This window comes from Mirounga leonina, unplaced genomic scaffold, assembly GCF_011800145.1.
Source record: "Mirounga leonina isolate KUSES-001 unplaced genomic scaffold, KU_Mleo_1.0 Mir_115, whole genome shotgun sequence".
NCBI lineage: Eukaryota > Metazoa > Chordata > Mammalia > Carnivora > Phocidae > Mirounga > Mirounga leonina.
In genome coordinates, this window is record NW_023270268.1 from 92,017,645 (window position 1) to 92,039,409 (window position 21,765).

The 21,765-nt window shown below is 37.9% G+C and overlaps 1 protein-coding gene across 1 annotated transcript; it reads right to left on the reverse strand.

Annotated features, from left to right (window-relative positions):
* Positions 1-943: 943 nt before the first annotated feature.
* Positions 944-7,015, reverse strand: TEX55 (testis expressed 55). The gene is made up of 4 exons (XM_034990831.1): positions 5,727-7,015; positions 4,970-5,116; positions 3,225-3,287; positions 944-1,006 (listed from the first exon to the last, which is right to left on the reverse strand). The coding sequence occupies exons 1-4, from the start codon at positions 6,900-6,902 to the stop codon at positions 944-946; spliced, it is 1,449 nt and encodes a 482-aa protein (XP_034846722.1). The 5' UTR covers positions 6,903-7,015.
* Between the last annotated feature and the right edge of the window lie 14,750 nt (positions 7,016-21,765).

Here is a 21,765-nt window from a genome sequence, read left to right on the forward strand (position 1 = left end):
AGACAAGATTAGTAAACTTGAAGACATAGTGATAGAAGGTATCCCAAATGACACAGAGAGAGGAAAAAAATTTTAATAAAGAGAATCAAGTGAGCTGTGAGACAACTTCAAGGAGCCCATTATATGTGTAATTGAGTTCTTAGAGGAGGAGCCTGGGACAGAAGAATGTTTGAAGAAATAGTGGCTGATTCCTTTCCAAATATGATGAAAACCATGAGCCTACAGTTCCTAGAAGTTCAAAGTACCATGGCACAAGAAACGTGAAGAAAACTAGAACAATGCCACTTTAAGTGAGAGTATAAACTGATCAAGTACTTTGGAAAACTTTTGGGCAGCCATCTTTTAAAGCTGAACTTATGTCAATACCCTGTGACTTAGCAATTCCGTTTCTAGGTCTGAACCCAACAGAAATGCACATACACATGCACCAAGAGGTAAGTACACAAATGTTCACTGCAGCATTATTCAGAACAACCAAAAGTCTAACTCAGAATAGAGAATACAGAAATGAAAAGGAATGAATATGCACAAGATGAATGAATCTCATAAACATACTGTTGGTCAAGAGTAGTCAGCCCCCAAATAGTACATAATATTTGAGATTTCATTTATATGAAAATCTAAAAAAGCCAAACTAAACTAGAAGTCAGAATAGTGGTTATTTTGTGGAAGAGAAAGGGTAGTGATTGGAAATAGGCACCATGTGGGATTTGAGGAGCTGGTAGCATTCTGTCTCTTGACTTGGTGGGTGGTTTCATGGGTCTATTAAATTAGTGATAATTAGTCAAATTGTACAGTCTTGATCTGTATAATTTCCTGTATGTATGCTTGAAAAGTTTTAGAAATGAAAATAGACATATTTTACTACATCACCAGAATAAGGGAGAAAAATCATGCAATCATCTCAAAAGCTATAGAAAAATAGTTTGATAAAGTTAATGATTCATGATGAAGAACTCTCAGAAAACAGATTAGACAAGAACTTCCTTAATATGATTACTAGTATCTATAGAACAGCGCAAACATCATACGTAACGGTTAAATAGGGAAAACTTTTTTTTTTTAAAGATCAAGAGCAAGCAAAGTGAACCAGTGTAGCTACTTCTATTCAATATTAATTCGACTGGAGATCCCTAACCAGTGTACTGTATCAGTCAGTGTCCCAACAGAAAATAGACAGCACTTTCAAAATAGAAGAATTCAAGGGAGGTTCCTTCAGAAAGAGTTCATTTAAAAGAATTAGGCAGGGGCGCCTGGGTGGCTCAGTCGTTAAGCGTCTGCCTTCGGCTCAGGTCATGATCCCAGGGTCCTGGGATCGAGCCCCGCATTGGGCTCCCTGCTCAGCCAGGAGCCTGCTTCTCCCTCTCCCACTCGCCCTGCTTGTGTTCCCTCTCTCACGGTCTCTCTGTCAAATAAAGAAAGAAAGAAATAATCTTAAAAAAAAAATAAAAGAATTAGGCATAAGGGAGTCACAGAAGATAACACAATAATCCAAAGCTAGTAAAAGGGAGCTAACCCCTTAACATTGAAGGTCAAGAGGAGGGGACATTACTGGAATTCAGAAGTAAAGAATCATGTAAAAAGATGTCTTGAGAGGAGCAGGGACCTCCAGACAACTCAAGACAGATCATAAGGAAAAAGACCAGGGAAATAAACCTGATCTCACTCTCTTTCCTCCTAATCTTCCTCCAGGGTTTTCCATTGGCTTAACCCAACCAGAAGTCAGAAGGTAGGAGAGCCTGTTGATCTAGTCCATATGGATTAGCTACTTTGTAGGGTAGAAAAGAGCAAAAGGTGGATCTGAAGAGGCAAAGAGAAGATACATAATAAATGGAATAAGACAAGTGGAAAAAAAAGATAAGGATTAGAAAGATCAAATAAAACTGTCACTATTTGCAAATGATATGATTGTATATGTAGAAATACCCACAGTATCTACATATACATGTTTAGAATTAATGAGTTGAATTTAGTAAGGTTGCTAGATATAAGATCAACAAAAAACTTAGCTGTATTTCTATATGCCAGCAAATAGAAACTGAAATTTTTAAAAGTTTCTATTTACAAAAGCATCAAAATTATAAAATACCTATGAATAAATCTATCAAAAATATGTAAAATCTTCATGCAAATAATAACTGTACTGAGAGAAATTAAAGACCTAAATAAATGCAGAGGATAAAGGATTGGAAATACTCATTGTTTCAAGCCACCCTTCTTCCCAAATTGATCTACAGATTCAGTGCAATCCTAATAAAAATCCCACCAGGGTGTGCTTCTGATTGTGTGTGTATGTGACTTGACAAGTAACTCCAAATATTGATATGGGAATGCACAGGCCTAAGAATAAGCAAGATATTTTTAAAGAAAAGTAAGATGTGAGGACTTGCTCTGATTGATATTAAGACTTATTTTAAGGCCTACTAATTAAGACAGTCTTATATGGAGCAATGTACCATCAAAATCAAATAAAAAGCAGTATGGGAGATACGGTCTTTTTAATAAAAGGTGCTTGGTCAGTTGGATGTCTGATTAGGAAAAAAAAATGAAACTTGATCCCACCTCACACCCGTACACAAAATCAATTCCGAAGTGACTGGATATCAATGTGAAAGGCAAAATAAACTAAATTTAACTCCCCCCACCAAAAAAAAAAAAAAAAAAAAAAAAATCCACAAACTTCTATGAGATAATGTAAGGGGCTATGTCAGGAGTTTGAACTAAGGAGACTTCTAAAAGAGGACACCAGAAGTACTAATCATAAATTAAAAAGGTTGTTAAATGTGACTGTATCAAAATTAAGAATTTCTGTTCATCGAAAGATACCTTTAAGAGATAAAAAGGGAAGGCAGAGAGCAGGAGAAGAAACCTGCAAGAAACGCAACAAAGGGCTCATCACCTTCTAGAATACATACAAAATTGTGACAAATGAGTAAGAAAAAGACAAGCAATACAATAGAAAAAGAAGTACTTCCAAATGGCCAATAAACAAAAGGTATGCAGCTGCCTTAGTCATCAGGAAAAAGCAGATGGACGCTGCAGAGATTACTATTCACCCATCAATATGTGGCTAATGCTAAAAAGACATTAGCATTCAACAGTTTATAAGTGCTCGCTTCATGATAACCCACGGAGTTGGATGTGTTTTGTTTTGGGTGCGTGTACGTGTGCTGTATTTTACAATAAACAGAATTAAAAGCTGTTCTCTTTCTCCTATTCCATACCTGGCACAGCATAAAACTGAGGGGGTCCTCTGGTTTTTCATAGACTAAGTTTTCAGTGATCTGCTGAGAGAGAGCATGAGGCATCGCGTTATGGTTCTGAGCTAAAGTTATGTGGTCAGGTTCTAGCTAAAGCCATGTTTTGCACTAACCTAGCACCATAGTCTTTTAAAGAAATTTATGTATCTCTACAAAGTGACAAATTACTTTCTGACTACTGATAAAATTAGGCAAATTAAGGTAAAATTTAGAGGAATAAAAATTTAGTAATAAATAGCAATGGATATTTTTCTAGCTTCCAAGATCAAACAGGTAGTGAGAAAGTTTTGGACAAAGCTTTGTTTTGAGAATTGTGATTTTGCTAGACTGAGAAATTAATGAATTAATCACTTTATCTTTATTCAAAAGAAAAGTCTTTTGAGTAAATTAAAAACATGATGTGTCTTTACATAGAAACTTCCTTGTGAGGCATTTGATTCTAAAAGGTGAAAAAGATGTTTCATGTTTATAATAATAAATGAGAAAGCATACACAAAACTTCAGAAATTCACTTCCATACTTTGTTGTTGTTTAATAACCCAAAACATTATAATAAAGTAAGCAGAATTCTCATTTGCAGGGAATAACAATGGGGCAAGTTTCAGGCGTAAAATATTTAATATCCGTTTAATGCACCCATGCCAATTACATATTTCATATATGTTTCTATTGAACACATATTTGATAACTAATTTTTCTTATAATAACGTTGTATTCTCAAGTATTGTTTTTCCTTGACAGATGAAGAAGATTATTTATAAAATGATTTGATTTCTACTTTCTTCAACAGCTTTCATCCTTCAGTTTAATAATTAGTAGTTCTCTGATTAAAGCCAGAAAACCCAGCCATTAGCACTCTCCCACAAAAGGACATTTTAAGAAAGAAAAGGCATAGAGCAGGGTTAATGGAGTAAAATCACTGTTTTATATGAAGAAACGGAGATTCACTGAAGTTAATTTTCTCCAAATCACAAAGATGAGAAGTGGCAAAGTTAGGTTGGAGCTTCAGGCTAACAGATTGCATAATTTGTGCTCTTGCCTCTATACCCTACTTCTTTAAACTTAAACTTTCCCAGTTTAAATGTTTTTTTTTTCCTCCCAGTTTGCATATTTTCATTTGAGGTGGGCCATTTTTATTTTACACCCTCCTAACTATAACATTACTACATGTACACATTATAATATACATACCTGTGCCTTGCTGGGTAATAATATTAACATAAAAATAACAATGTCAGGCAAACAAAAGCAAAAACAACCCACCAAATAACAAAACATGGTGTAAATGTGATAATCTCTTCTAATTCTCTATTGACCAAGGAAATGTCACACTTTTTTAAAAAAAATATTTTATTTATTTAATTGACAGAAAGATACAGCCAGAGAGGGAACACAAGCAGGGGGAGTGGGAGAGGGAGAAGCAGGTTTCCCGCCGAGCAGGGAGCCCCATGCGGGGCTCCATCCCAGGACCCTGGGATCATGACCTGAGCCGAAGACCCTCAACTGACTGAGCCCCCCAGGTGCCCCCATTCTTTGGTGTTTCTCATTTACTACTTTTGCTTAATACATCTCAGTGCACTTACCGACTTCTCAATGAGATTATATCCTTTTTATACAAAGGCCCATTCTTAAAAGCCAGGTCCAAGTTTGTTTTTTACATTGTAATCACTGTAAAACTCACTCTTAAAGAACAGGGTTGAGAGGTTTACCTGGAATATTTGCAGAATGTGGTGCTTCTCCATGTATCGTAGTGAAACTTGATAAGGATCTTCATATACAATGGGAGGGAACTGCCTCCTGTAAGTTTGATTGTATCCAAAAGATTTCCTTCCTTCTTGGTATTCTGGAATATCATCCTGAAATAGAAATACCCCCCCACCCCAGCAGAGAGTCTTTAATAAATTCAAAAGCTCCAGGAAGTTTTGTTGTTATTGTTGTTATTATCAGTGGAATCTAATGCTGATGGGACCTGAACACCAGGACTCGGAGAAAAGACACATTCTGATGACAAACCTGACTGATCCTCCTGGCAACATAGTGCGCCTCAAGTCCCGGGAGGCACCTTATGCATGTCCAATCTACTTCAAATACTTTTCTCTTCACAGGGATCTCCAACTGACTCCAAATGACTTTCCTCTGGAGGAATCCCAGAGAGGGGAAATGACTTAGTGTCCCAGAGTAAGCAGCAGAACTAGGACTTGAAACCCAGGTCTCCTGAATCCTGGCTCATTGATCTTTCCTGAATGGCCTTCCTATAGCCGAGAGGGCAACAAATCTAGTTCCCACCACCCTTCTCCTGCCTTTTCAGAATCTCCTGCGCTTCCTGAATAAATTGTAACAGGTAGGTTTATTCCTCATCTTTGATTCAACACGTGCCCTCTCCCTGCCCCCATACCGCCACAACAAACCCTTGGTTTGGCCTCCAATCCCCTAGGTGGTTGGTTATCAAATGCCCCTTTAACCTACAGGCTTGGTTTCTATGGCTTCAGTTTTTTCCCGACCGATGATATAGTCCAACTTGGATGAGATACAGGGGAATCTCTGGGAATAGACTTGGTCTTTTGCTTGCAAATTACTGTTGAATCTGGCACCAAATGAGTCAAACACTTGCACGTTGGTCGCACTTTCCGTGTCTGTTTCCCCTGAAACTGGGGAATTGTCCCCGTCGATTTCTCTGGTCTCAAATTCGCAGGGTTCTATTCTGGGCTCAGCCTCTCTGTACCCCTTAATGTCACCAAATTGGGCAAATATTCTGTCGTCGTACTGGCCAGGTGCTCCATAGTCAGCGAGGTGGTCTTTGTAGGAATTCTCTTCAGCCAATAAGTGATCCACCTGGTCACTGTAGTCAGCCTTGTCCACGGGAAGGTGATCAGCACTGCTGTCAGCTTGCTGCTCAGCTCCTTCAGCAGCTTCCTCATCCACTTTTTGCTGAGTCTTTAGAGATGTTATGGGGTCAACTTGGTGACCAGTCTTTTCAGAAGTTCTTCGTTCAACCAGGCCAGACAACCTGCTGTCAATCTGTTCAGAAGTTCTGCGGCCAATCTGTTCAGAGGCTCCTTGTTCGGATGAGACCGACAATCCACCGTCAATCTGTTCAGAAGTTCTTCTGTCCGACTGGCTAGACAATCTACGATTACTCTGCTCATAAGCTCTTGGCTCGGTCTGGTCGGACCTTCTGCGGTCAGTCTGCCCATAATCTCTTCCTTCAACCTGGCTGGACCGTCTGCGTTCAATCTGTTCAGAAGTTCTTTGTTCACGTGGAGGAAACATCTGGCTGTCAGTCTCTTCAGACTGTACACGGCTGGCTTGGCTAGATGTCCTGCTGTCTGTCTGTTCATACATTCTTTGGTCGTCCTGATCAGATGTACTACGCCGAGCAACATTAGCGTGGTCGGAGGCTCTGAGATCAGCCTGATCAGATGTTTGGCGCCCAGTGGGTTCAGATCCTTTGTGGTCAGTCTGTCCGGACATTCTTCGGGCAACCTGCTCAGCCGTTCTGGGATCAGTCTGGTCATCTACCTCTTCTTCATCCTGGTTCTGCCAGTTGCCTTCCTGGCCATCTGTGTGGTTGTCATCCGGGGACTTGGCTGTGCTTTCAGGTGCCAAGGATTCTGCGGGACCCTCTTGGGGAGGCTCTTGCATTTTCCGCCCTGGCGGGGCTAGGCTGCCGGACGCCGTGGGCGGGGCCGGCCTGGTCTCCTAGGTGACCTCCACAGGGCGCGCGACGTTGCCGCCCGCACGCTTTGTTCGGGCCTCAGTGCGCGGGCGCTTGGGGGTGCTCGGGCGCCGCCACCCCTGCCCGGGTCAGGGCTGCCTCGGGCCCGGGCGCCGCCAGGAGTGCCCAATCCGCTGACGCTCGGTGCGGACGCGAGCGCGGGGCGAGCGCCCTTCCCGTGAGAGGAGGTAATGCGCACACGCGGCGGTCACCACCGCCCAGCCACTAGGCTCCGGGCTCTGTGAGCCGGGGCCCCAGAGCTGTACCGCCGCCTTTTCGTGCGGAGGTTCACAGCGGGTGCGTGAACCGGGCTCGCTCGGGTACCGCAGGTCTCTAATCGCCACCGAAGTGTTAGCGGGGGAAGCCGCGGCCGACCACGGGAGGGCAGCACCCCCGCTCGGCGCTCACCGTTGCCATCCAATCAGATCCACGCTTCGTCCCGCCGACTCCTGTCTAACCGCAGTCGTGCCGGCAGTACGGTGTTAGTGCTGGGCACTGTGCTAGTGAATGTGCTAATAACTGCTCGTCTGCTTTAGACTCCAATCGGTATTGTAGCGATGTGGCCAAATCCTCTGTGTGTGTGTGTGTGTGTGTGCTTTTACTTTGCAAAACCCATTTGAAAAATCCTGCCTGTACAAACAGTGCCCGTGCTGTTTTTCAGTGGTACCAGGAAGAGTTTAATCCTCCTAACACTCATTTTAGCAAAATCAGATGGATCCTTCCTCACAATAGAGTGTAGAGCGGAGAGATTTGCTCTCTTCCCCACCCTCACCACCACGCACCCCTGGGCATTCACTGCTGCGGGATCATCCCCTTCTCTGTCTCCAGGGACAGGTGAGCAGCTGTTTTCCTCCCCTTTGGGAAGAGCTGTCTTGGCTGTGAAAGCCCCACGGTGTGTGTGTTTTTTGTTTTGTTTTGTTTATTATTATTATTTTTTTTTTTTCTGAATGAGACATACATGGAAGTCTAAAGGAAAGAGAGGAGATCCAGTGAGAATGTGTTCTAAAATCACCCCATTTGATGGGATTATAGCAGAAGGGAGGGTTAGGGTTAGGACCCAGGGTTCCAGAAAGAAAGGGAGTAAGAAAGGTGGGGGGAAGATAGGAGAAGGAATATTTAACAAGTGGGGAATTTGCACCTGATGGTGGTGGCCGCTGTGGTCTGGGTTTTGAGACGTGGCCCTCCCCTTTTGAAATAAACTTTAAGAATCCACTTCAGGCCAGCATGTCCCCTACTTTCAGGAGTAGGGCAGTATAGAGGTGATTGATGAGACATTTATTTGTCTGACTCTTCAAAGCCTAAAATCACTGAGGCAAGCCAACCATTGGTAGTATAATATCAGATATGCCTTTAATATGGGTTTAATTGCCCTCAATAATTAGAGATAACATTTAAAATCCAAATGCAGATAGTTGTGATCAAGATATGAGAGGGAGAGTGGATACCCTTGATGCCATACTTAGGCGCAAATAGGAGAATCTAGGTACACTGAAGCAAAATCATTTATGTAATAGTTCCCAGAACGTAGTAAGTGCTCAAGATGTGTTTGCTGAGTATAAATGTATGAAGGATCTGCCTTATTTATTTATTTAAAATGTGTGGAGCAAATAGACTTCGCATTTGTAGTAAAATAGGTGATAGGCTATGGTTTACAATTTCAAAGAGGCATTGGTTTTGTAGACTTGTTTTCCTATTTATAAATTAAACTTAATCACTGTAGAAAAGTAAAGAAAACAAACATAAAAAAAAAAATAAAATTCCCCAAACACCCAAAGGAGAACCTTTATTAACATTTTAATGTATATCCTTGTAGAATTTCCCCACTCACGTCTGTACGTCTAATAGCTATAGTTATGTGTATATTTTACAAAATAGAATCAAACTGTGCAATTGTTCTATAAACTGCATTTTCATTTAACACTGTGTTATAAATGTTCTTCCCTTGTCAATAAATGTAATCTAAATTAAAGAACACTGGCTTTTGGAGTCAGACCAGGTTTATTCTAATTCTGTATCTGTCACTCACTAGATTGTTGAGCTTGGGCAAATCTCATTATTTCTCCGAACCTCAATTTTCTCATTTTCAGATGAAAATGGGAATAGCATAATAGCTCTCAGAGTTCTTGTGACAACCAAATGAGATAATATATGTAATTAGTTCATATGTGCTTCATAAAGAGTAGCTATTTTAAAATTTATATGTAATCTATTATATGAATTTATTTTGTTGCTTTTAACAGTGCTGCATTGACCATCATTGTACAGAAATTTTACAAGCTTGTCATGTTTTTTTCCCTTAAGATGAATTTTTAGTTGTGGAATTGCTTGGCTAAGGAAATGTGCTCATTCTGGTCTTCGGAAAGTACTGTATTTTAAAATACCCTTCAGAGAAGTTGCCATTCTATGGCTCCACCAATAATATATGAGAGTGCTATTTCCCTATACCAACACCACTTCTGAATATATTTTTATTTTTGCCTGATAAGTGAAAGATAGTATCTTGTCTTAATTTGTATTCTTTTTATATGTTTAATGGCTATTTATTTTTGTTTTTGGTAAATGTCCTTGCTGTGCCCTTGTCTTTTCCTTATTGATTTTTGAGAGCTTCCTATATATTAAATTTTTTAATTCTTCCTATATAAAAATTGTAATTCTTTGTTATATAATTGCAAAAAAGTTTCCTAGCTTATTTGCCATGTAGAGGTTTTATTTGTTTTATTTTTATGAAGTTAAATTCATTTTTCTCTTTCTAGTTTTTATCTTTGGGTCATGTTTACAAAGACCTTCCCTATCTCTTAAGATTATGTAACTGTTCCCCATCTATATTTTCTTTTAGTACTTTTCAGTATGTGTGTATTTCCTTTTTTCTTACATGGAGTTAAGTGCTCAAAAAAGTGTGAAGCTTGATGAATTTTTAAGTATGTATCCATCCACACATATAGCACCCAGATCAAGGATAGACTGTTTCCAGTACTCTAGCAGGTTTCCCCCATGTCCCCACCCAGTGAATACCCTTCTAGAAGTTAAGTACTGTTCTGATCTTTGCTTCCATAGCTTAGTTTTTCTGGCTTTTGAACATCAGACAATATGACTCTTGTTCTGGCCTATGTCTGTGAGACTCAACTATATTCTTACGTGTAGTAGTAAATATTATTTATGATTGCTGAGCCAGTATTCCATTGTATGATTATACCACAAACTATTGATCAATTCTGATGTTGGTTGACATCGGATTGTTTACAGCTTGCAACTAGGAAGAACTTTTTTGTATGTGTCTTTGGTGGACATAAATGCTTATCTCTCTGTCATATACCAGAGTATAGGGTTCCTGGGTCATAGGATAGACTTATTCGGCCAGACAGTTTCCCAAAATGGTAGTACCAGTTTACACTCTCACTAGCAATGCATAAAGGAGTTCAAGTTACTTTGCATGTTTGCCTTTTTCCAGTTAGTTGGTTCTCATTGGAGTTTTCATTTGTATGTCCCTTATGACTAATGATGTTAAGGCCTTTTACAGATATTTTTTTGGCCATTTGGATATCCTTTTTAAAGAAGTGCCTATTCATATCTTTTGCCCATTTTTATGTTGGATTGTTTGTCTTATTCATATTGATTTGTAGGACTTCTTTATGTAGCATGCTTGTATGTATGTGTTTGTAGGTATGTGTATATTTTTTAAACACTTAAAGCTTTAAGCTTTCTGGATTTTATTTTGGTAGATGGTTTGTGATAGAAATCTAACCTAATTGTATTTGTAAAAGGTTATCTAGATATTCCAGTGCCTTTTTTTTTTAATTATTTCTCTATTGATTTAAAATACTAGCTTTTCCATATAACACTCTCTAGTACATACTTGAGTCTATTTCTGGACATTTCACTCCTGTTTTATCAAGAAAAAAATGACTTGTTCTGATGTTTCTCTAGACTGTTCTTATTGTTGTAGTATACATTACTGTACTATTCATTAATGTACTATACATTAATATCTCATACAGCAAATTCTCTTTCATTTGTTTTCTTTAAAAATAATTTGCGACTTCTTCATATATTTGTTCTTCCAAGTAACTTTGACATAATTTTGTTCAATCCCAACAATGACATCAACAAAAAATGTCAAAAACAGTTGTTGGAACTGTTTAAATTTAAATATTAATTTAAGGAAAAACTTCTAGGCAGAGGATGTGTGTGAGTCTGACTTGCTGATGTTGTTGCATTGATCTCTGTTATGGACTGAACTGTGTTTCTCCAAAACTCATATGTTGAAGCCCTAACCCCTGCAAAGGCCTCTGGGGATAGGGCCTCTAAAGAGGTAATTAACCTTAAGCCTAGGGGTGGACATAGAGGTGGGGCCCTAATCTAATCTGACTGTTGACCTTACAAGAAGAGGAAAGGACAGAAGAGAGGTGCTCACACAGAGAAAAGGCCATGTGAGGACACAGGTAGAAGACAGCCATCTATAAGCCAGGGAGAAAGGCTTCAGGAGAAATTAAACTTGCTAACACTTTGATCTTGAACTTCTAGCCTGTGAGAAATGAATTTTTCTCACTGTGAGAAAATAAATTCTTTTTGTTCTAAATTATCCAGTCTGGGTATTTTCTTATGGAAGTCCTAGGAGACTAATACAGCTCCCATTAAGTTTTTAATTTTTTTTTTTAACATTTGATGCTTAGTAGCTATTTTAACATTATTGGAGAAGAGAGAGGGATCCAATAATTGAATACATTTTAAATGAATATTGGGTTTTTTTTAGGTGAAATTCACATAGCATAAAATTAATCATTTCAAAGTATACAATTCAGTAGCATCTAGTACATTCACAATGTTGTGCAACTACTTCTGTCAAGATTCAAACATTTCACCACCCCCAAAGAAAACCTCATACCCATTAAGCAGTGGCTCCCCTTTATCCCCTCCCCACAGTCCCTTGAAACCACAAATCTGCTTTCTGTTTTATGGATTTGCCTCCTCCAGATATTTCAAATAAATGGAATCATACATTTATAGTATTTGGTGACTGGATTTTGAATTACTTAGCATATGTTTTTTGAGGTTCATCTATATTATAGCATGTTTTAATAACTCATTCCTTTTTGTGGTTGAATACTATTCCACTGTAACGTATATAACACATGTTCTTTATCCATTCTTCTATTGATAGACATTTGTGTTGTTTTCACCTTTTGGCTATTGTGGATAGTACACTATGAACATTAGTGTGCAGGTATGTGAGTACTCATTTTTAATTCTTTGGGGTATATACGTAGAAATGAATTGCTGAATCATGGCATTTCTGTGTTTAACTTTTAAGGAACTACTAGACTGTTTTCCCCAGTGGCTGCACCATTTTATATTACCATCAGTAATGTAATTCTCCATGTCTTTACCAATACTTGTTATTTTCCATATTTGGATTCTAGCTATCATACTAAATGTGAAGTGGTATCTTTTCATGGTTTTGATTCCTTAATGACTAAGGATGTTGAGCATTTTTTCTTTGCTGAAATGTCTATTCAAGTCCTTTGCCCATTTTTAAATTGAGTCATTTGTCTTTTGGAGATCGTCAGAGTTCTTTATATATTCTGGATGCCAAGCCATTATCAGATATATGATTTGTAAATATATTCTTCCATGCTATATTTACTTTGGTAGTGTCCTTTGATGCACAAAGTTTTAAATTTTGATGAACTTCTGTTTATCTATTTTTTCGTTTGTTGTTTGTGCTTCTGGTGTCTCATTTAAGAAACCATTATCTAATCCAAGGTTGTGAAGATTTAAACCTTTGTTTCCTTCTGAGAGTTTTATAGCCTTAGCTTTTATATTTATGTGTTTGATATAATTCTTGTATGTAGTATGACGTAGGGGTCCAATTTCAATCTTTTGCATGTGGATATTCAGTTGTCTCCGCACTGAGTATTTTGTTGAAAATACTTTTATTTTTTTTCCTATCCAATTGGCTATTACATTAGTTTGCTACAGCCATGACAAAATACCACAGCTTGGGTGACTTAAAACAACAGAAGTTAATTTTCTTACAGTTCTAGAGGCTAGAAGTCTAAGATCAAGGTTTCATCAGGTTTGGTTCTTTCTTTTCTGTCTTTCTTTTTTTGTGTGGGGTGGTGCTATTGTAAATGAAATTGTTTTCTTAATTTTGTTTTTTCAGCTGTTCATTGGTAGTATATAGAAACGCAGCTAATTTTTATGTGAGTTGATTTGTTCTTCAACTTTGCTAAACTTGCTTATTTCTAATAGCTTTTTTATTGGGTTTTAAGGGATTTTCTATATACAAGATCATGTCATTTGTGAAAAAGGATAGTTTATTTTTCTTTTCCAATTTGGATGCGTGTTATTTCTTTTTTTGCCTAATTACTCTTACTAGAATTTCCAGGACAATGGTGAATAGAAGTGATGAAAGTGGGCATTCTTGTCTTGTTTCTGATCATAAGGAGAAGGCTCTCACCACTGAATAAGATATGGATTTTTCATCAAAGCCCTTTATCAGATTGAGGAAGTGCCCTCTGTTCCTTGTTTCCTGAGTATATTTTTTAGTCAGGAAAGGGCACTGGAATTTTAAAATTCTCTTTGTATATCAGTTGAGATGATTATGTGTTTTTTTCTCCCTCATTCTGTTTTTTTGAATTATTTATTTATTTAATTTTTATTTAAATTCAATGAACATGTAATGTATTATTCATTTCAGAGGTAGAGGTCAGTGATTCATCAGTCTTATATTATACCCAGTGCTCATTACATCATGTTCCCTCCTTAATCTCCCTCATTCTATTAATGTGATGTATTACATTGATTCATTTTTGTATGGTGAACCACCTTTACATTCCTGGAATAAATCCTACTTGGTCACAGAATGTGATGTTTTTAGAGTGGCTGTATAGAGGTCATGATCCAGTGACTATCCACTAAGACTCAAGTGTTCATTTCTTCTGCTTCTGGGAGTCTTAGCAACCAGCTGTTCTCAACTGAATTCTTGTCCAAGACTTTGTCTTAGCTGAAGAGATTCTACATACCTAAAGTCATGCCCCCTTCCTAGAGACAGCTCAATTCAATAATTGGTCATACAGAAGCATTAGGGTCTTCCCCCATGCCACAGTATAGAACATCTCTAAAGAACCATCCCAGCTCTAAAGTTAGCTATGAAATCAGCTAAGGTCTTTGTTGAGACTATGTCACTGTTCAGATTCTCCCTCTGCCCAGTTCTGCTTCTACACTTCATAACTGTTGATATTGAGCATGTCCAAATAAACTTTCTGCACATAAAAAAAAAAGAATGTGATGCTTTTAGTATGTTTCTGGATTCAATTAGCTAGTGTTTTGTTGATAATTTTTATATCTATATTCATAAGAGATATTAGTTTGTAGTTTTCTTGTTATTGTCTGGTTTTGGTGTCAGGGTAATGCTGGCTTATAGAATGAGCTAAAAAGTGTTGCCTCCTCTTCTATTTTTTGAAAGATTTTGAGAAGGCTTTCTGTTAATTTTTCTGTAAGTTGTTGGTAGAATTCATCATCATTATTTTTATGGAAGGATGAATCCCTGGAGCTAGCTACTCTGCCACTTTCACTGATATCACTCCCTACCCTTCTGCCTTAATTTTGAAAATGGCAACTTGTCTATTTACATCAGATGTCTAGCTTCTTTTGAAGAACTGGAAAATATGTCAATACTGAGCCCACAGTGCCACATATCAACAGTTGCCTGGTGAGTAGTAGTTGCCCAGTTCAGGCAGGACATACATTCTTCATTTTCCCTGCACTTTCCCTCCTGCTCCTTAATCATTTAAGTCACCTGATTGGTTCCTTCACCCATTTTAATTTTTAGTCTCTTTAGTATTACATAGTGACTGTGAGCCTAGGCCTTGAGCCAGATAGAACTGGATTTGAATGTTGTCCTCACCATTTAAAGGCTGTGTGTTCTTAGAAAGTGACCTGTCCTCTGTGATCTTTAATGTCTTTTTCTTTTTAAAGATTTTATTTATATATGTGACAGACACAGCGAGAGAGGGAAAACAAACACGGGGAGTGGCAGAGGGAGAAGCAAGACTTCCCGCTGAGCAGGGAGCCCGATGCGGGGTTCGATCCCAGGACCCTGGGATCATGACCCGAGCCAAAGGCAGACACTCAACGACTGAGCCACCCAGGCGCCCCTAATGTCTTCATTTGTAAAATGAAGAGAAACATAATTACTCAACTGAGTTAATTCAGATAAGTAAATGATATAACATTTATGAAGAATTCAGCCCAGTGCCTAACATTCAGCAAGTAAATATAGTTATCATGAATTTTATTTTATTTTATTTTTTTAAAGATTTTATTTATTTGACAGAGAGATACATAGAAAGAGAGGGAACACAAACAGAGGGAGTGGGAGAGAGAGAAGCAGGCTTCCTGATGAGCAGGGAGCCCAATGTGGGGCTCGATCCCAGGACCCTGGGACCATGACCTGAGCCGAAGGCCAGACGCTTAATGACTGAGCCACCCAGACGCCCCAGTTGTCATGAGTTTTAATGTAAATTAATTAAAGTCATTTTTTATGTCCCTTGGTAATGTTTGGAATTTTTTTCTTATATGTTGAGTATATTTGTTTAAAAATGTTATTCTTATGTAATTTATGAATTTTATTGTTGTGAATTGGATATTTTTTCCTAGTATATTTTCTAAATAGATAATGCTAATATGTAGGAAAGATAATCATGTTTCTCTTTCCTCCTGCCATCTTTTTTATTTTCTTATTAGATTAAATAGATTTTCGTAGTAGTTTCATTTTTCTTAATAGACATTGTAATAATAATTTTCCTCTATGTTTATAATATTTATTCTCTAATTTTTTTTTTCCTAATATTGAATAAGACTGCCAAACAATGTTTAATAATTAGGATTATAGATTCATTTTATTCCTGAATATAATGGGAATGCCCCATTAAGTACAATGCTTTAATTTTGTTTGATATATGAATAAGAATATATCACAAAATAATTTCTATGATAAGGAAGTTTCTTTCTATTTCCACTTTACAAAAGATTTTAATTGGCTTTTGAATTTTATAAAATAATGTGTAGGATCTATTGAAATAATCATATGATTGTATCCATTAATTTATTCATGTTACATCCATAGATTTTTTTTTTTTTTAAAGATTTTATTTATTTATTTGACAGAGAGAGAGACAGCGAGAGCAGGAACACAAGCAGGGGGAGTGGGAGAGGGAGAAGCAGGCTTCCCGCTGAGCAGGGAGCCCGATGTGGGGCTCGATCCCAGGACCCTGGGATCATGACCTGAGCCGAAGGCAGACGCTTAACGACTGAGCCACCCAGGCGCCCAACATCCATAGATTTTTAAATGTTAAATCAGTAATCCATTCCTAGAATAGACCTTACTTGGTCATCCTGTATTTGTCTTTTAGTACAATTCTGGGATCAGTTATGCTAATATTTTATTTAGGATGTTTATATTTTAGTAACAAGTGAGATTGGTCTGTTGTTACCTTTTCTTGTTTTTTATTTATCAACTTTTGGTATCAACACTATGTTAGCTTTATAAGATGATTTTAGAAACCTACTATCTTCTTCTTTGACCTGGGACAGTTTATATATGAACTATCTGTTCTTCCAAATTTGTTAAAACTCACCTATAAAATCACACAATCTGGTTTCTTGGGGTGTGGGGGTTATGGTTGTGTTGTGTTCAGATCTTTTATAGGTTTTCCAATTTATTCTATGGTTATTGGTCTACTTAAATTTTCTCCTACTTGAACAATTTTGGAAAATTCAACTTGACTTAGAAAAATGTTGCATTTCCTTTCAAATTTAAAATTTATTGAGCATAAATATTTTCTTAGAATATTATTTCAATCCCCACATATGTTTATGTTTCCTTTTAAATTTCCAATGTTAAGTCCTCATTCTTTCTTGATTAGATTCAGTTATACTTTCTTCCTAGTATGTTTCTTTTAATGTTTGTTAAACAGCCTTTTTAAAGAAACATCTCTTTTGTTTATCGGGTATATTGTGAGTTGTTTTTGGGTGTTGAGGATATAAAATACTAGACAGTGAGTTTATAGTTTCACGATCCTCTGACCTATTATATCTCTGTATGGACTACCAAGATCAATAAATTTGAAGTGTGTGTCCATGATGTACAAAGGGATTAGTGGGGACCCTCCTGCATCTTTTCTCATTTATATTCTGTAGCCTACTTATTTATTGCTTTGTGAGTAAACCAAAGTGAAAGCAACTTCGACCTGAGTTCAAGGTATCATTTTTGCCTATCCTTAAACCTAGTTAAGAATCTATGGTTTGGACTAGGGAAGATAATTTTTTCTTGTTTTTGCTTTGTTTTATTCCTTTTGGTTGGTGTCTGGGAATTTCTTGTTCTTTAAGCATGAGGCTAAGTGTTTTTAAAGATTTTTTTTTTAAGATTTATTTATTTATTTGAGAGAGAGAGAAAGTGCGGGGGAAAGGGCAGAGGCAGATAGAGCAAAATTTAGGCAGTCTCTGTGCTGAGTACGGAGCCTGACGTGGGGCTTGATCCCACGACCCTGAGATCATCACAACCTGAGCCAAAACCAGGAGTTGGACACTTAGCTGACCGGGACACCAAGGCACCCCAAGGCTAAGTGTTTTAAACATAATTAATTATGTATTTTTTAAAAATAGTTTTATTAACATGTATTTCACATACTATGAGATTAATTCAGTGCATATTAAGTGGTTTTTTTGTATATTCACAGTTTTGCAACCACACCACAATCTAATTTTGGAGTATTTTAACACTCTAAAAAGAAATCCTATACACATTAACAATCATTCCCCATTCCGCCCCACTTCAACCCCAAACCTGGTAATCACCATTCTATTTTTGGTATCTGTGGATTTGCTTATTTGGGACATTTCACAAAGATGGAATAAAAAAAATATAACCTATGTCTTTCACTTAATATAATGTTTGCAAAGTTTACCAACATTGTGGCATGTATCAGTATTTCATTTTCTTTTTAGTGTCAAATGATTTTTATTATTTGGATATACCACATGTTGTTTATCCATTCTTCAGTTGATGGGCATTCACATTGTTTCTACTTTTTGGCTATTATGAATAATGCAGCTATGAACATTCATGTACAGGTTTTTATGTGTACGTATATTTTAATTTCTATTTGCTATATACCTGGTGTGGAATTACTGGGTCATATGATAACTCTGTGTAATCTTTTGAGGACCACCAAAACTCTTTTCCAAAATTGCTGCACAATTTTACGTTCCCACCAGCAGTATATGAGTTTTCCAATTCCTCCACATCCTCATCAACACTTATTATTATGTATTTATTATTTCAGCCTTATTAGTGGGTATGAAGTGGTATATCTTTGTGGATTTCACTTTCATTGCCCTGATTGGCTACTGATGTTGAACAACTTTTTGTGTTTATTGGTCATTTGTGTATTTGCTTTGGAGAAATGTCTCTTCAGAGTCTTTGCCCATTTTAAACTGGGTTGCTTATCTATTACTGAGTTGTAAGAATTCTTTATATATTCTAGATATAAATTCCACATGGAATATATGATTTACAAATATATTCTCCCATGCTGTGTGTTGTCTTTTTACTTCCCTGATGGTATCCTTTGACATACAGAAGTATTAAATTTTAATGATCTTCCGTGGCCTGTGCTTTTGTTGTCTTGTTTAAAAAAACATTGTCTAATCCTAGATCTCAAAGATTTAGATCTATTGATGAAAACCAGTCAATGCCATCTTCTTAGTGAAGAGAGTCAATGTATCTGGTTTCTTAATCTGCAAAGAGCTGGGAATTTCTTGTTCTTTAAGCATGAGGCTAAGTGTTTTAACTCCTTACTGATTACGGCAGAGAAGCCATAATTTACTAAGAAAGATTGGTTGAGTGTGCTACTATTCTGATAACTGTTGAAACTGATGCAGATGACTTACTACAAGGAGTAAAACAGGAGAGAAGCAAGGTCAGAGCTCCTGCATGGTGCTCCCATCCCATTAGGTGATCTCATGTAAATCTAAACTGGGTTAGCTTCAGATAAACCTTTTTTTTTTTTTAATGTTTGTGTGTGAGTAAGTAGTCTAATGAAATGGTTCCCACCCTAATATTTCGTACTCAAATCATGTATCCAAAGATGTCTTATTAAAAGCGATTATTTTTTAATTTTAAAATATGGGGTTTGTTTATTATCATGTTATCAAAACATAGAATCTTTTCTTCTTCTTTTCCTCCCCTCTCTCAGATAAGAAGAGGAGATGTCTCTGGTGGGACTTTTGCCCTGGTGGGACTACTTTTCTAATAGTGGTGAGTTACTTAATACTAAATTTTAAAACTATTCATAGTTATTATCTCTGATGACCTAGCTGAAAGAAGGGCTTTTTATGATACTGACCTCTTCTTATACTCTCCCATTTCTCGATCCTGGGAAAAAATATTTTTAAAATTTCAATAATATATATTTTTTGAGCACTTGCTATGTGTCAGGCAAGGGGGATACAAAAGGAAACAAGACAGATAGTTTTTAACCTGAAGAATCTCATATTCTAGAAAGGATTTCTGATAAGAAAAGAAGCAACTATAATACAATGTGTTAAGAGCCATGACAGGAGAAGTACAAATAGGTATTGGTGCATATAAGTGAGACACTTGAATCAAAGTTGAAGGGAGAGGAGCAGTGACATAGAAGTAGTGTAGTGTATAGTCAGTTTGCTATTGTAGGACCTTTGGAGTGCTAGAGTCTAGCTGCAGGTGCAACATCTACTAGTTCTGTCACCTTAGACAAATTTCTTCATCTTTAGTACTTTTAGTTTTCTCATATTTAAAATAGGGACAATAATAGTACTCATCTCATTGGTTTTCAATGAAAATAAATGAGTTAATATCGAGTGCTTAGCATAGTGCCATAGTACACAATAAAAAAGGTAACTCATTATTATGATTCTGAAAGAATTATTATTCTGAAGGGTTATTAAGAGTTAAGAAGTAGGGCGCCTGGGTGGGTCAGTCGTTGAGCATCTGCCTTTGGCTCAGGTGTTGGTCCCAGGGTCCTGGGATTGAGTCCCACATCGGGCTCCCTGCTCAGCGGGAAGCCTGCTTCTCGCTCTCCCACTCCCCCCTGCTTGTGTTCCTGCTCTCGCTATCTCTCTCTCTGTCAAACAAATAAATAAAATCTTTAAAAAAAAAAAAAGAGTTAAGAAGTAAATGGTGTGGTCAATGTCAGGAGGATATTTCAGGCAGAGAGAAGAGCATGTTGCATGCCTGGAGGCAGAACAGATCATGGAGAGTTTGAATAACTAAATGAAATTTATTATGCTGTAATACTGAGTAGGAGGGAGCTGGAGAAAAATAAATGAGACAGGAGAGATAGACAGGGGCCAGATCAGAGAGATGTTTGGTCTTTATGCCAAGAGTATGCAGAGTTGAGAGGGGGGCCAAGATAGTGGAGTAAGAGGACCCTAAGCTCACCTCTTCCCACAGATGCAGCTAGATAATACTCACATTAGTGTAAATAACTAGATAATACTAAAATTAGTGTAATTAATGACCCAAAGACTGGCAGAACAAACTCCACAACTAAAGTAGAGAAGACACCACATAGAATAGGGTAGGAAGGGTGGAGATGTGGCCATCTGCTGCAGGGAGGGAGCCCCGGGCATAGGAAAAGGTGAGAAACACACATGGGATCCTGCACTGGGAATATGAGTCCCCATAGCATTTGGCTTGGAAATTGGAGGGGCTGAATTTCATGACTTCTTACAACCAGTGGTACTTAAATCCTGGAATCTTAAAAATCAGTGGGCTCAGTTCTGGGAGAGCCCTGAGGGTGACAAGAAGTTGAGTCCTCAACCTTAAATAAACAGCACAACAAACAGCTCTTGGAGATATAGTGTAGAAGTAACAGCTTGAAAACACCTGGGGCACATGGGAGGCAGAGTTATTTACCTATCTCAGAGCATGTCCTGGAGGGAATTCTCCAGGAACAAGGGAACTGGCAAGTGCCATATGGGCACCAGTGGGGCACTGACATTCACTACCTAACTTGCTTATACCACCCCCCTCCCCTCAGATGCACCCCTTCTGGTCATGTTTGCCTCAGTCTGGGCACTGCAGGTCTCTTCCCCCAGAAGACCAGTGCAAACCTTGCCAATGCTGTATCTCCTGACACATGCATTTTATGTGGCCTTGGTCCCAGTGGTGGTGGTGGTGGCAGGTCTCATTTTGCAAGCATACCAGAGCTCACCTTGTTAAAACTGTATGTGCCACCCTGGCAAGGGACCAAACACTGTCCATAAGAGGCAAAGAGAACCTCTGCAAATGACTGGACTGAAGGAAAAAGTGGCCAAGAAACAACAGCTGGGCACACACCACACACATAGGAGACACCCCTGAAACATCAGGTTCTGGTGAACAGGGGACACTGCATTGCAGGGCATTACAGGACATCTTCTTCATAAGGCCTTTACTTTCAAGAGCAAGAGACAGAGCTGATACCCCTAAAACAGAGTAACAGACACAGAGAGTTAGACAAAATGAGGAGACAGAAATATGTCCCAAATGGAAGAAAGGACAAAACCACAGCAAGAGACCTAAGTGAAATGGTTGTAAGTAAGAAGTCTGATAGAGAATGTAAAGTAATGATCATAAAGATACTCACTGGATTTGAGAGAAAAATGGAGAACCTCAGTGAGACCCTTAACAAAGACATATAAAACATAAAAAAGAACCAATCAGAGATGAAGAACACAATAAATGAAATTTAAAATACACTAGATCCA